The sequence below is a fragment of the Meriones unguiculatus genome, chromosome 3 (assembly GCF_030254825.1).
Source record: "Meriones unguiculatus strain TT.TT164.6M chromosome 3, Bangor_MerUng_6.1, whole genome shotgun sequence".
In the NCBI taxonomy this organism is placed as follows: domain Eukaryota; kingdom Metazoa; phylum Chordata; class Mammalia; order Rodentia; family Muridae; genus Meriones; species Meriones unguiculatus.
Genome location: NC_083351.1, coordinates 144,710,533 through 144,727,214, shown reverse-complemented (window position 1 = coordinate 144,727,214; position 16,682 = coordinate 144,710,533). Strand labels below are relative to the sequence as shown.

The following is a 16,682-nucleotide window of genomic DNA, read 5'->3' as shown; positions in this document are numbered from 1 at the left end:
AAAGTAGAGGCTGAGACTCACAACCAAATTTTGGGTATAGCTCAGGGAGTCTTAGGGAAGAACGGTGGGATAGAAGGACCTGGAAGGGACACCAAGAAAGTTAAAAACAAACAAACAAACACATAAATAAATAATAATCTGGACCTCGAGGACCCTGCAGTGACTGTGATGCACCTACTAACGACCATGTATGGAGAGAACCTAGACCCCCTTCTCAGATGTGGCCAATAGACAGCTCAGTCTCCATGTGGGTTTTTGAGAAAGAGGATCAGGGGCTGCCTCTGTCATGAACTTGGTTGCCTGCTCTTTGATCAATTCCCCTGGCAATGAGACCTTACCAGGTCACAGAGGAAGAGGATCCAGGCAGTCCTGAAGAGACTTGAAAAGCTAGAGTCACATGGCAGGAGAGAAGAGTCCCTCCTTCTTTCAGTGGACTAGGGGAAAAAAATGGGGGGGGGAGAGGGAGGAAGGGTAGGAGTGGAAGTAGATGAGGGGGGAGGCTACAGTCATGATATAAATTGTAAAAACTGAAAACAAGTCATAGGTTCAATGAGTCACTGTGATAGAGCAGTTACAGATTTCTTTTATTTTTCCTTAATTCTGTTTTTTTTGTACCTTATCATCATTAAGCTTAGTTTCCAAATTAATCTGAAATAATTTATTTAATTTTCATGTTCATATTTTCTCATCTTCTGCAAGGCTACAGATGAAAACACCTGAGTAAATACCACCAAAACAAAGTTACCAAATTATATATAAGAGGACTCATAGTTGGAAAATATGTATTCCATGATTGTTAATGGAATATTTTTTGTCAGTGTGGAAAACAAATAGGATGAAATGAAAATTGCCCATATTATGTAAACAAACATAGTTTTTTTCTTTTAGTAATGTTTTTCTTTTTTTGGTTTTATGAAAACACCGTTCTTTATTTTATTTTATTTTATTAGTTACAGTATGTTAGTTACAGTATATTAACTCTGTATCCCAGCTGTAGCCTGCTCCCTCATTCCCTCTCAAGCCCACCTTCCCTCCCTCATCTCCTCCCTGCCCCTTTCCAAGTCCACTGCTACTGCTACGCGAGGTCTCCTCCCCTTCCATCTGACCCTAGCTTATTATGTATCTTCAGGACTGGCTGCAATGTCCACCTCTGTGGCCTAGCAAGGCTGCTCCTCCTTAGGGGTGGGGGGGAGGTCAAAAAGCCAGCCATTGAGTTCATGTCAGAAATAGTCCCTGTTCCCCTTACTAGGGTACCCACTTGGATACTGAACTACCATGGCCTACATCTGAGCAGGGGTTCTAGGTTATATCTATACATGGTCCTTGGCTGGAGCTACAGTCTCATATAAGACCCGTGTACTCAGATATATTAGGTCCTTGTGGAGCTCCTGTCCTCTCCAGGTCATACTAACTCCACCTTCTTTCATATGATTCCCTGCACTCTGCCGAAGGTTTGGTTATGAGTCTCAGCATCTGCTTTGATACACTGGTAGGTAGTCTGAAGCTCTCTGTGGTAGGACATTGGAAGTAGGAGAAAACAGTTCTTAAAAATAGGGGAAACATCCCAGCCCACCCAGCCCAGGTCATTAAGTTGTATCAGAACTGAGTTCACAGCACTCATTCCCTGTGGCCTGGCCAGGCAACCCTGCCAGGGGCAAGTGGTCAGAAAGCAGGGAACCAGAGCCCATATCAGAGACAGACCCTGCTCTCCTTTCTAGGGGACCCACATGAAGTCTCAGCTGGCCATCAGCTACATCTGTGTAGGGGACATAGGTCCAGTCTTGGTTGGTGCTTCAGTCCCCACAAGCCTCTTTGGGCCCCCGTTAGTTGGCTCTGTTGGTCTTTTTATGGAGCTCCTGCTACCTATAAGTCCTCTTTCCCTCCTCCCACTTTTCCACAAGACTCCCTACACTTCCTCTAATGTTTGGCTGTTTCTATTTACTGTTAGATGGAGTAACAACTGTTACTCCAACTGTTTCTATTTACTGTTAGATGGAGCCTCTCAGAGGACAGCTGCTCTTCAGTCACTTCCCCTGTCTATTCTATTTCTTCTTCTGGGTGAGATTTAAATATGCTCCCTTGGGTCTTCCTTGTTATTTAACTTCTTTGGGTCTGTAAATTGTAGTATGTCTATCCTGTACTATATGGCTAATATCCTCATATAAGTGAGTACATATGTATGTATTTCTGGGTCTGGTTTACCTCACTCAGGATGGTCTTTTCTAGTTTGTTCCATTTGTCTCCAAATTTCATCATTTCCTTGTTTTTTAATAGCTGAGAAGTATCCCATTGTGTCAATGTACCACAAATTCTGTATCCATTCTTCTGTTGAGGGACATCTAGTTTTTTCCTGATTCTGGCTATTATTAATAAAGTTTCTATGGACATAGATGATTAGATATCCTTGTTGTATAGTAGAGCATCTTTAGGGTATATGTCCAGGAATGGTATATCTGGGTCTTGAGACAGAGCTATTCCCAAATTTTGAGAAAGTGTCAGATTGATTTGAAAAGTGGTTATACAAGTTTGTACTCTCACCCAGCAGTGGAGGAGTGTTCCTCTTTCTCTATATCCTCGCCAGCCAGCATGTGTTGTCACTTGAGTTTTTGATCTCAGTGATTTTGATGGGTGCCAGATGGAATCTCAGAGTCATTTTGACTTCTATTTCCCTGATGACAAAGGACATTGAGCCATTTCTTTAAACACTTCTTGGCCATTCTTGAATGGCCAATGTTGAGAATACTCTTATTTAGCTCTGTACCTCAATTTTAATGGCTTATTTGGTTAATTGGTGTTTAAATTCTTGATTTGTTTATATATTCAGATATTAGGTCCTTGTTAGATGGAGGATTAGTGAGGATCTTTTCCCATTCTGTAGCCTCTTGCTTTGTTCTGCTAACAGTGTCCTTTGCTTTACAAAAGCTTTTCAGTTTCAAGAGGTACCATGTATTAACTGTATACCTTAGAGCCAGAGCTGTTGGTGTCCTGTTCAGGAAGTTGTCTCCTGTACAAAGAGTTCAAGGTTCGTCCACACTTTCTCTTCTAGCAAATTTGGTGTATCTTGTTTTATATTGACACACTTGGACTTGAGTTTTGTGCAGGGAGGAAAATATGGATCTCTTTGCATTCTTCTATATGTAGACATCTATTGGACCAACACCATTTGTTGAAGATGCTGTCTTTTATTCCATTGTTTGGTTTTGGCTTCTTTGTCAAAATCAAGTGTCTTTAGGTGTGTTAGTTTATTCCTGGGTCTTCGCTTTGATTTTATTGATCAGTCATTCTGTTTCTATGCCAATTCCATGCAATTTTATTACTATTGCTCTGTAGTATAGCTAACCGTGAACACACTGGTTCTTTTTCTCTGATCTCAGAAGCTAAGGTGGGTTGAGCCTGGTTCATACTTAGATGGGAGCAGTTTAATATTTATAAAATATTAAAATAAGAAACAAAATATCAACAGCAAATATTTTATATTGAGCTGATGATGATCCTTCTCTTGTTGGATTCTCACTGGTCTTGCTTTATTATGTTGATTATCAATTCTTCCAGTAACAGAATGCCGTGTATCCTGTGCCATAATATCAGAGTTAATATTTGCCTAACGTACATGGCTTCATATTATAATTGGCTCAGAAATATTGATTTATAGAGTCAGAATAACTCATTAATATGTAGAAGTTCCTACATTTTAATATGATAAAATGTCTTGCAAAATAAATACCCCAAAGAGTCATTTGTTTTTACTGTAGGCATTATCCAATGCTGAGTTGTGCATTAAATGCAGAAAACAAATATTTGTTGATTTATGTGTATAAATGGAAAATATGACTATGAAAGATTTATGTATTTAAATCACTTGTAATTGCTTAGAAATGGCAATAAATATAAATTCAAGCAAGGAACCTGTTATATTATTGTTAATTGGCATCATAAAAATTATCCTTTAAATCCTATCTGTAATTAGCCTAATTATCTATTTATTGCCTCCAGTAAATAGTTAGCAGAAATAAACGACAATTAAAGGCACTCATCTCAGAAGTCATCACTCTTCTGTAAATTTCAAACGTCTAAATCATGTGACCTATTTTTATTTAAGACAACTGCATGAGGCTAGCGATTTATTTTTTAAATTTTTTTATCATTTATTACAATTTATTTTCTTTTTATCTCAGCTGTAGCCCCTTCCTAATCCCCTCCCAATCTCACCCTCTCTCCTTCTTCTTCCCCTGTGCCCTGCCCCTAGTCCACTGATAGGGGAGGGCTTCCTTCCCTTCCATCTGACCCTAGCCTATCAGGTCTCATCAGGACTGGTTGCATTGTCTTCTTCTGTAGCCTGGTAAGGCTACAACCCCCAGGGGGAGGTGATCAGAAAGCCTGTCACTGAGTTCATGCCAGAGAAAACCCCTGCTCCTCTTATTAGGGAATCCACTTGGAGACTAAGTCTATGGGCTACATCTGTGCCAGGGTTTTAGGACCTCGCTATTCATTGTCATTGGTTGGGGTATCAGTCTCAGCAGGGCCCCCACGGCTCAGTTTTTTGCTTCTGTTCCTCTCCTTTTGGAGCTCCTTTCCACTCCAGGTCTTTCAATCTGCCCCCTTTTTCATAAGATTACCTGCACTCTACCCAGAGTTTGGCTATGAGTCTCAACCTCTGCTTAGATATCTCAATCAGTAGAGTCTTTCAGAGGCCCTTTATAGTAGGCTCCTGTCCTATTCCCTGGCTTCTCCTGCTTCTGATGTTTATTGCATTTGTCCTGAATGAGGATTGAACATCTTCCCTAGGGTCTTCCTTGTTTAGGTTTACAGATTTTAGTGTGTTTATCCTATATTATATGACTAATAAGCACTTATAAATGAGTATATACCATGTGTGTCTTTCTGCTTCTGGGTTACCTCACTCAAGATGATCTTTTCTAGTTTCCATCATTTGATGCTAGAGATTTTAATTACCTTTTCTTGTGCTATGCCCATCTGGATACTCAACTTCCTTGTAAACTATTTTAAAATGTCTTATTTATAGTTCTGGTTAAGATAATATGTGTAATCATCAATATTTTTTATCTGAGGGAACATATAAACAAATCTCTGTAGAGAATGAGTGATTCCTCACATGCAGAAGCTAATCATTCCTAGGGATCAAAAAGAAAAGTGATGTGGCTTTGTGAGCACTGTTTATCAAAATGCCTTCAAATTTCTACTGAAGTTTTGTAGCTTGAGGACTTTGTCAGATAGACTATGAGACCACATCTGGAAAAAAAATCTGGAAACTGACAGATTTGGCCCTGTGTAAAAGAAAAAGGGCATCCAGAGAAGACTGGCACAACCCCTGAACCTGAGTGATGAGTATCAGGTCAGATAGAAAAAGTGTACAAGGCATACAGTGGTAAAACAGTGACCTAAACAAACATGGCAAAAAAAAAAATGCTGTGATTGCAAACAAACATCAAACCACAGGAAACATTTCTCCTCATTCATTTTCTTTACCAAGCTGTCTGGAAGACATGGTGGATCTTCTTGAAATTTTTATCCTTTTTTTTTTAATTTGATTTAATTTTATTTTTTTCTTTTATTTTCAAAATAATTTTTTAAATCTTTATTAATTACACTTTATTCACTTTGTATCCCCCCTGTGGTTCCCTCCCTCCTCCCCTCCCAATCCCTCACTTCCTCCACCCTCTGAATGCATGCCCCTTCCCAAGTCCACTGATAGAGGAGGTCTTCTTTTCTTTCTTTCTGATCCTGGTCAATTTGGTCTCACCAAGAGTGGCTGCATTGTCTTCTTCTGTGGCCTGGTAATGCTCCTTCCTCCTCAGGGGGAGGTAATTAAAGAGCAGGCCAATCAGTTCATGTCAGAGACCATCCCTGTTCCTATTACAATGGAACCCACTTGGACACTGAACTGCCATGGGCTACATTTGTGCAGGGGTCTTAGGTTATCTCCATGCATGGTCCTTGGTTGGAGTATCAGTCTCAGGAAAGACCTCTGTGCTCAGATTTTTTCGTTCTGTTGCTCCCCTTGTGGAGTTCTTGTCCTCTCCAGATCTTACTGTTTCCCACTTCTTTCATAAGATTCTCTGTACTCTGCCCAAAGGTTGCCCATAAGTCTTAGCATCTGTATTGATAGACTGCAAGGCAGAGCCTTTCATAGGTCCTGTGTCAGGCTCTTGACCTGTTCCCTCTTTTCACTTTCTTCCGATGTCCATCCTCTTTGCCTTTCTGGATAGGGATTGAGCATTTTAGCAAGAGTCCTCCTTCTTGATTAGTTTCTTTAGGTGTACAGAAACCTACTAGAAACTTTTTCCTTTCGTGTCAACTTTGTGAATATGTTATGTCTTTTTCAACTAAAATCCAAAGAATCATAGCATAATGATTCTCTGCTTGTTATATTATGGAGGTGATGGGCACAGTTGAAGCATCTATGTAAAAATATTCTTCATTGCAGAAAGAAGATAATTTCCAAATATTCTGGAAAATCCCAATAGAGGGAAGTTTAAGAAAAGAACAAAGGACCCCAATTACCACGAGATATGGGACTGTAGTTGATAAGCTTTAATTATATATTGTATCACCTTATAACCACTTAAAATGCTGACTAGTGATGTGAAGCGACTATAGAGTGAGCAGGCAAAAAAAATTATCAACAACATAAAGGAAGATTGTTAGGAAGACATAAACTAAGGAAGAATGAATGACTATTTACTAAGATTCTCATGTGGCAGCTTCTTACATATATCGCCTCTCTAATATGTATGCTAAATTTCTGTATGAGCCAGAACTGGCTCTTCGGTGACACTTCTGTATCCTCTCAACTCTGTGTTTAGTCACTTTACTTTGTATCTTTAAACTAGCTGTCCTGGAATAATTAACCACTTAAAAATCAGCAAACATTAGAAATCAAGGCCTTTTCCCTTATTATCTGAGAACAAAACTGTTAAACACTTACCACCAAAGTATTAATTAGCTTTAAATAGAAATATATGTTATATGTACAAAAAAGGCCTAGAATTAACTCAGAAAAATTACAGTAAACATTTTATTGAATTTAAAGTCTTTAATTTAGGTGAATATTTTTTAAACATCCATGTTATCTTTAGATTGTACCCCTGAAGTATTTTGCTATCCCATTGATTTATCTCTTTATAATTTATTCAAAACTGAAATGGTTTTATGATTTTGTAACAGACTTTTGTTGCTACATTTCATAATGAGATATATTATGATTGGATTAATAATATGTGATGCATTAGCAAATATAAGGTTTATCTACAATAATCCTTGATATCATTAACCATTCTGTGTTACTTTTCAGTGAGGCCCACAGTAATTGAAACTGATGTTTATGTGAACAGCATTGGACCAGTTGATCCAATAAACATGGTGAGTTACAATATAGGATTCATGAGTGTGTACATCACAGCAGAATGAGTAAATGCTGAATTAAAATAGCTGATTGTGAAATAATCCCGTTTTAAGACTGAGTTTACTGGTTATTATACTGATTAGTTTGACAATGAGACACAAAGTAAGTTCTTCTGGGTAGAGAAAACCTCAGCTGAGAGAAGATGACTATTTCAGATTAGCGTGTATGCAAGTGTGGGTGGTGCCAGGTCTGGGAAGGTGGCTCTGGGCTGTTTAAGAAGGCAGGATTAGCCAGAGCAAGGAGAGCAAGGCAGCATTCCTCTGTGGTCAGTGTTTCAGTTTCTTTTAAAATGGTTTTAGCCTGCCTGAATTCCTGTGGAGGATTTCCTCAGTGATGGACTGTGACCTGTAAGACAAATGAATATCATCTTCTTCTTCAAGTTGTTTTTGGTTGTTGTCTTTATCACAGCAATAGAAAATAAACTAGAAAAGCTACCTGTTAAGTATTGGCAAGTGGAGTTAGAACAAAACTTATTCTAAGAACTAGTAACATCTTATTCCAGTGGATTTAATCTCCAATGCATAATTAATTAATTCCCAATCTACCAGGAGTTAATCTCAGAAGAAATCCAGGAAAAGAAATGTTAAAAAGCTCAGTGAGATAACAGTCTGAAACTGGAAAGTCTTTGTAGAAAAACAAACTAACAAAATAAGCATAGTTTAGGCTAACAATATTATGGCTATAGGTATTAATTCAGAACAAATATTTTAATATTCAAGGGAATCTATAAAGCAAAACAAAAACCTATTCCCTAGAGTCACACTCCTGTGTATATGCAATGGGGTCAGTAATGTGTCTTAATAATGTAATATCTCCAACATTGCCATCAGTGAATAGTTATCCAGTGTTGCTGCAGAGACTGTTGTGAGAGGAATTCACTGCACAGCTCTGTAAGAGAGGAATACAAGTTCTTCCTGGGCATCACTCATGGCCACTCTCTTTTTGGATCTTCACAATGCTCTTTGTGCTTGCTTATTTCTGGTGTCTCTCTCAGTATGTTTTTAAAGATTTATTTTTCTCTGTAAAATTTTGTATATGAACTAATGTGAATACAGTATTCTGGCGTGATATGCTTAAAAAGTAAAGAGTTTAGATTTTAAAAATGTGTGAGCTTGTGTGCACATATGTGCATGTGTGTGCTTGTGTGTCTGTGTCTGTGCCTGGCTATCTGTCTCTCTGTGTGTCTGTGTGGATATGTGCTCATATATGCAGGTACGCTGGAGGCCAAAGACTTCAAAAGTGCCTAACACTGGAGTTCTAGATGGCTGTCAGCAGCTCAGTGTTGCTGTTGGGAACTGAAATTTCATCCTCTGGAACAGTAGTACACGCTCCTTATCATTGAGCTATCTCTCTAATGTCTCTTCTTTTCTAATTATAAATGCTATTGAATTAGGACTCACACTTATTTTAAGGTAGTTAAAAGTGGTATTTTTTAACATTTCTTGTATGGAAACATAGTCACATTCTGAGGTATTGGACAAATAGAATTCAGCATGAATTTGGGAATTATCCAACTCAATCCAAGACTCTCTAACATTTTCTCTTTTTCCCTTATTTGATTTATTCAATATTACAAGAGTCAAATTTCATCTTACTGTAGACCTTAACTGCTCTTTATACATGGCACTTACTAATGATTGAACTCAACCCCAAACATGCTAGCCAAGTCCTGAACAACTGACTTATGTGCCTATCTCATTAATCACTTCATAACTGAAAAACTATTTTGCCTGTTTCTCCTTATTCGAATAGTATTTCTCCATACTTAACTTCTGTCTTCTTTCTGGCTCAGCAGTTAATCACAATGATTTCCTCCCCAGAAGACCTGTGTTTGATCCCCAACACCTATGTGGAAACTCATAATCATGTACAACTAAAGACCCAGGGTATCCAACAGCCTCTTCTGAAAAAAGTGCACACATGTAATGCACACATGTAATATACATACATACATACATATAAGGAAATATACATACATACAAATAATAAAATGAATTTGAAAACTTCTCTCTCTGAATATGTTGTTCTCACGGCTGGCACTAACTTCCACAGCTGTCTGCACTGATTGCTGTAATTATAGCATTTTGCCTATACTCTAGCTGACATATTAGTTATTGTAAGGCAAGTGCATATAAATAAGCTGCTGTTAAATAAAATTTGAAATGATAAGGAGTTTCCCATTGGACTGGCCTGGAAGATGGTCTTAAGTACAAGCTAACACTCAGGACTATAGCCAGATAATCAAGAATTATCTAAACTGCTTTCCTTTCAAAAGCTAACAAAATGAAATCGCAATTGAAACTCCTGACACTAACATATTTAGGGAAGAAAAATAAACAATGTGGATCAGTACATAGAATTGATTATAGGAAAATGAACAAACAAAGAAAAAAGAACCACATTTATAAGTAGAACTACTAAGACTACGTAGAAGACGATTTTAACTAAGGAATTTAGGACAAATGCAACCCACATTTCATAAAATGAACAAAATGTTTTGATGTGAGTATATTAAAGGAAGGGAACATGAGTACAATTTAACAGACAAGAGGCTAGCTTCAAATTTTTCCTTGGTAATTGCTCATAAAATTGCAGTATGAGTGAAAATATTCATGCACTGTTATAACTGTTTTATAGAACAGATCTAGATTTGTTACAAAATGTTTCCTTCTCTTCTTAAAGTTGTCTACATTACGTAGCACGTTATAAGATCTAAAGCTTCATTTCATAATTATATATATACTTCTTTCTTGTGTTTCAGGGTTTGATTATGAGTTTGAAATAACATCCTTATTTTAAAAAATAGGGCTTTTCATATTAGCTACATTAAAGTATCACCCAATTAATAGATCATTTCTTTAATTGCTATTTTGAGAATTGATATTAAAAATTATACAGAATGAAATAGTGACGGCTTAAAAGAACTAAGTATAGAAAGAGACATTTTAGTTTTGCTTCCATTCTGATTAAAATACATAAATATGATTCCCTGCACTCTGCCGAAGGTTTGATTATGAGTCTTAGTATCTGCTTTGATACACTGCTAGGTAGAGTCTTTCAGGGGCCCTCTGTGGTAGGTTCCTGCCCTGTTACTTGTTTTCTCCTATGTCTAATATCCATCCCATTTGTCTAAGTGAAGACTGATCATCTTACCCCATGTCTTTTTTGTTTGTCTTCTTTAGGTGTATATATTTCAGTATGTTTATCATATCTTATAGGTCTATATAAGTGATTATATACCATGTGTGTCTTTCTCCTTCTGGGACACCTCATTCAGAATGATCTATGAAAAAAGGGTGAGTTAGTATGACGTGGAGAAGATAGGAGCTCCACGAGGACCAAATATATCTGGGCACAGAGGTCTTCTATGAGACTGTTTCTCCAACCAAGGACCATGGATGGATATAACCTAGAACCTCTGCTTGAATATACCCCTTCGTATCTCAGTATCAAAGTGTGTATCCTAGTAAGGGGGACAGGGACTATTTCTGACCGGAACTCAATGGCAGGCTCTTTGACTTCCTCACCTCCTGAGGAAGGAGTAGCCCTGCTAGACCACAGAGGAGGACATTGCAGCCAGTCCTGAAGATACCAGATAAAACAGGGTCAGATGGAAGGGGAGGAGGACCTCCCCTATCAGTGGACTTGGAAAGGGGCAGGAAGGTGATGAGGGAGGGATGGTAGGGTGGGGAGGGAATGAGGGAGCAGGATACAGCTGGGATACAGAGTTAATAAAATGTAACTAATAATAAAAATTAAAAATTAAAAATCATAAATATAAGTAGAAAAGAAAGTACATCGAGATCTGAATCAAGATAATGTCAGGTGAGGTTAGTGTGATGGAAGGGAAGTGCTTTCCTCCTTGCAAAATTTCAGTCTTTGCAACATGGATATTATTTTACTTTGTCGATCATCTATAGCTCATAATTCCCTTCTGGCCACTGGCTAAAACCATCAAGGGTTAAAACAATTCCTCTTCAGACATAATCTCTCTTATCATAATCATAAGACTGACCTCTCAGAGTCACAGAATACAGTTTCTGAAACTGCATAGATGCTTCTTGTTAGAATTTCTAACCGGCTTTGCTAATGGAGAGAGGGCTGAGAACCAGGAATTCCCATAAGAGGTGTGTAATTCAGAGACAGTATGGAGAATCAGTGGGACTGTATTCCAAAATACAGACTACCAGATGAGGCCAAGAGTACAAATAGTATTGGATCAAGTTGGTAAATAAAATTAATTTATATTAGTCACCATATAAACAATTAACAAACTAGATTGTTTTAAAATGAGTTGTACATCCCAAATGCAAACCTATCCCCTCTTCTCCTCTCTGTCCGCACACCCACTCTGCCCAATGTACCAACCTACACTGGCACTTCAAGTGACATCAGGACTAAGTGCCTTCTCCTTCACTGAGGAAAGTGAAAGAATCCCTGCTAGGGAAATGGGACCCAGAGAGAAGCAACAGAGTCCAAGTCAGAGACAGTCCCACTCCAATTAAGAGGCCCACTTGAGGACCTGTTGGTATAATGTTTTTTTCGAATGTATACACCTTACCCTTGTTCATTCAAATGCTGAATTTCTCTCCCCCACTCTCTGGTTTCAATCTGGACATTGCATTATGATACTTATTCTAAGCATTACCTGTCTCAAGTTTGTGTAAACATGCCACCATTTGTTCTCTGAAATGTCAATTAAAACAAACAGCCACAATGTTGAGCAATGGAGAAGACAGGGTGGGACATCCTGGTTCAGAGTGGGAGGAGAAGAAAGAAGCGAGTAGGAGGGAGGAGAGGAGCAGAAGCTGGGTGAGGATAAGCTGGAGGAGAGGACTTGGAAGGACATGGAGAAATGAACCGGACCTAAAATATCACTAAAAGCAAGTATAATGGGTAAAATCTGAGTGGTAGGAAAGTATGCAGGCTTGGAGGTTTAGGATGGAGTAACTACTGTGCAGCATTGTGTTCTAGGTTAACTAAATAACTAGTCTCTGTGTGGTGATTTGGTTATACAGCTGTTTAGGATTAACTGCAGCTTTAATAAAAAATATATCAATAGTAAATATTAATGCATAATACAACAAGGACCAAGCAGCTCATCAGCTTCATCTGTGTAGGGGGCTTAGGACCAATTCATGCATATTTTTGTTTGGGAGTTCAATCTTTCTGAACCCCCATGGATCCAGGTTAGTGTAAGTCTTCTTGTGGTGTCCTTGACCCTCCAGCTTCTCAATCCTTTCCCTAATTCTTATACAAAAGTCCTTGAGTTCTACCTATTGTTTGGCTGTGGGTCTCTGCATCTGTTTCCACTGTCTGGTGGATGAAGCTCCCACATGACATTTATGCCAGGTTCCTATCTGCAAAGATAGCAAAGCATCATTGATAGTGTCAGGTGCCCAGATTTCTTGGATCTGTTGCTCTCCTTGTGGAGCTCCTGTCCCCTCCAAGTCTTTCTATCTCCCCCTTCATTCATAAGATTCCCTGCACTCTGCCCAAAGTGTGGCTATGAGCCTCAACATCTACTTTGATACTCTAATGGGTAGAGTCTTTCAGTGGTAGGTTCCTTTCCTGTTCCCTGTTTTCTCCCTCTTCCAAAGGGTCTTTCTCAGACTGATACTCCAACCAAGGACTATGCATGGAGATAACCTAGAACCCCTGCACAGATGTAGCCCATGACAGCACAGTATCCAAAGGAAGTCCCTAGTAAGGTGAACAGAGACTGTCTTTATGGCTGGCTCTTTGATCACCTCCCCCTCTTAGGGAAGCAGCCTTACCAGGCCACAGAGAAAGACAATGCAGCTAGTCCTGATGAGACCTGATAGGCTAGGGCCAGCTGAAAGGGGAGGAGGACCTCCTCTATCAGTGGACTTGGAGAGGGCCATGGGAGGAGATGAGGGAGGGAGTGTGAGATTGGGAAGAAATGAGGGAGAGGACTACAGTTGGGATGCAATGTGAATAAACTGAAAAAAAAAAAAAAAAGAATAGTCAGTCTTCAGATCTTAGCAATTCACAGGAGTCCTGCTGTCAACTCAGCCATTGTTTTATATGAAATAAAGTTCTGCCTTGTTTAAAAAAAAAAGTGTCAGGAGTTAGGTCTCTTCAGTGGAGAGAGTCTCAAGTTGGGCCAGTCATAGGCTGGTCATTCTCTCAATCTCTATTCTTTCTTTTATATCCTGTAGGCAGGGCAAACTTGGGGTTTAGGGTTTTGTGGGTTATGTTTTGGGTGTACAGTGAATAAATAAATAATGAAGGAACAACAGAGAAATCTGAGTAGTAAATCCATAACAATTCTGAACCTCTGGTTTAAGTTCAAGGTACTTCCATCATAAATAAAATGATTTTTTTTTGTGGTCAGTGGGAAAAAATAATGAAGACCTATTTATTAGATCAATGCATAATAAATAAATAAAATTAGTTTTAAAAGAAAAAAACTCAGGAAAAAATTAAAACAAATATACATGTAGACCTGCAAAGTCGGAAGCACTATTCAAAATGAAATAGGAATGGAGGGTGGTTCTCTTCAAATATGAGGAAGAGATTTGTGATGCTTAGTTTTTCATGTATTTAGCAGATTAGAAAACTGTCAAAGCTCTGTGTGTGTGTGTCTTTGTGTGTGTGTGTGTGTGTGTGTGTGTTTGTCTGAGTTTATTTGTGTGCTAGTGATAATTAAATATCTGATTTTCACCATTTTATCTTATAAATCAGAATAGTGGATGCAATGGCTTCTAATCTCTGTATGTTGCTTCCTCACCCACCTTTTCTCTCTTCTTCTCAGTTATGTCTACATCTAAGAAGAAAAATCTCAAGATGTTGCTTTTGTACATCAAAGAAAATATTTTCTCATCTTTTAATATATTAACAGGAAATGTTACTAAGCCAAGTGTATTAACTTGAGAAATTATGAATAAAAAATATGGCAGAGAAATAAGGCTTTGCCTTTTTTACCTTATCAGATTAAGTAACCTGCATGTGCTGTGGAGTGGAGAAAATAATTTGGGTATTTGTGGAGTGATAAACAGTTGTTATGTTTGAAGAAACCCACCTGCAGTTTTGACTTTTAAGTATTTTTTCTTGGTTTTTGTGATAGTAAAAATCTTTCCACTACAGTTTAATTTAATAAGGCACCTTATTTTACCTTTTGTCACCAATTACTTAAAATTGACTTTTTCCCACACATCTTATTTTAGTAAAATATGAAACGTTTTTAATATAACACCAGCACAAAAAAACCAGTTACGCATGGATAATGTTTCTCTCTCTTGGCCTCTTTGATCTGGTATGCTCATTTGCCATGAACTTACTAATTACACTGAAATTATATTAATGTTTAAGTACACAAAATTCAAATACATTTTATTTCTTGCCTTCAACAAAACTGTTTTGTTTTGTAGCTTTATTTTGTATATTCCTGACGTGTTTGCACTTATGATGTTTGTGCATGTGGGTGAAAGCACCACAGCCAGCAAGTGGAACTCAGAGGCCAATCCTGTGGAGAGAGTTCCCTTCTGTTACCTGTGACCTGGCCTCTGAGGATCAAGCTCAGGTTAAATAGGAAGGATGCAATCCTGATGAGCCATGACACAGGCCCCAAAATGTAATTTTATTAGAGTTTGTCATATTTATTGTTGCTTTTCTCATGAAAATGTATGCAAATGCTTGTGAGTTTGAAAGATAAGCGCTTTTTGCTATGAGAGATGGAAAAGAAAGCAGCAGGGAAGCTGCCACATTTTGAAAAAAAAAATAGTCTTTAGCAAGTAGATAAATAGATGTCAAGATCTATGCGTGAATCCATGTTGTTTTAAACTGCTAATGGTGAGCTCAGTGATATTTGTTATAAAAGAAAAGTTGATAATGAGTAATGCTTTCCTATGCTGTAAAATAAATGTGGAACTGGGGATGTAGCCTAGTAATGCAATCACCAGTAACTCTGGTAGGGAGAGAGAAATTGTGGGAAGGCGGGAGGAAGAAAGAAAAGATAAAGATGGAAGGAAGGAAAGGAGGATGGAGGTACAGATGGAGGGAGAAAATAAGGAGAGGGTGAAAGGAAGGAATAAAAGAGGAAGAGAGGAAGAAGCTATCTGTGTAACAGGGAAGTTATAGTTGTGGCAGTTTTGACCAAAATTTCTTAATGTTGCAGACCTCTTTGAAGTCACTTCCTTGCATCACAATTAGGACAAGAAAAATCAGGAGAGCATGAAAAGACAGAGCTTGAAAATGTAGAATAATTATTTTGCACAAAATTATAGGCTCCAGAAAGAAAATGAGAATGCTTTGAGAAAGATTATATTTAGTCATCTGTGCAATGAAATATTTAAATGTGTATATGAATACACTTGTATCTTACAAATGATGCCTCTCAAACCCAATTCTGCATCCTAATGACTTTCCAGGTTTCATTTTCTGAGAATTTCTCTGCATACCACATGTCTTCAGGGTTAGCCATTTCTTTCTAGAATTGATGAACATTTAGATAAAATTTGAATACAGTGAAAGGACAAACATGAACCTATAAATGTAATTTCTTTTAGTTTATTTTTTCCATTAAGTTGAGAAATATGACACAAAGCTGAATGAAAAGATGAGATGAGACAGCATGAAAATAAATGTGAACACTATTAGAAAACATGAGATAATTTTTTCCTACCACCAGAAAGTACTAATTTTTCCCTTGTCTAGAAATAGGGAGGTGGTTAATTTCTGTTATACTTTCCAAAGCCAAAGCAAGCTAGACATTACCACTGTGATATCACTACCATGAATGATTTCTGTTATTTTACCTTGATTAAGCTTACTAATTATTTATAAAAAATACTATCCTAGACCTTTTGGATAAGGTATTTTAAGTTACTAACACACACTACAGTAAATTTTGAATCAAGCAAAATAGCTCCTGTACAGGTATGATCTTCACACAGTCACGGGAGAGCTTAGAAAAACAAATTCAGTCCCTCAAAAGGGTCTTGGCTTCTAGAAAGCCAAGCCAATGAGTAGGACCTTCCCAAGCTCTCTAGCTACCTGTCTGCTCTGCAGAATTTAGACTAGTCATACCTCCAACACCACATGAGTCAATTCTATGAGTGGCCTACCTACTCTCTCTTTCACGTGTCCATCTACCCTATCTGCTCTTTCTCTGGAGAAACTGATCAGTACAAATCCATGCAGGCAGTTCTGAGAAGATCTGAGTGCTTACTGTTTAGACACAGTTGCTAGCTCTCACCTCTCTGTTGTGCTACGGTCTTCCTGAGGATGCGGCAGT

The 16,682-nt window shown here is 38.1% G+C and overlaps 1 protein-coding gene across 1 annotated transcript in view; it reads left to right on the top strand.

Annotated features, from left to right (window-relative positions):
- The window catches only part of Gabrg1 (gamma-aminobutyric acid type A receptor subunit gamma1), a 99,479-nt gene that overhangs the window by 44,978 nt on the left and 37,819 nt on the right, over nt 1-16,682 (top strand). The window contains exon 3 of the mRNA XM_060380718.1: nt 7,313-7,380. Coding sequence (XP_060236701.1) covers nt 7,313-7,380 — 68 coding nt within the window. The remainder of the gene's footprint in view (nt 1-7,312; nt 7,381-16,682) is intronic.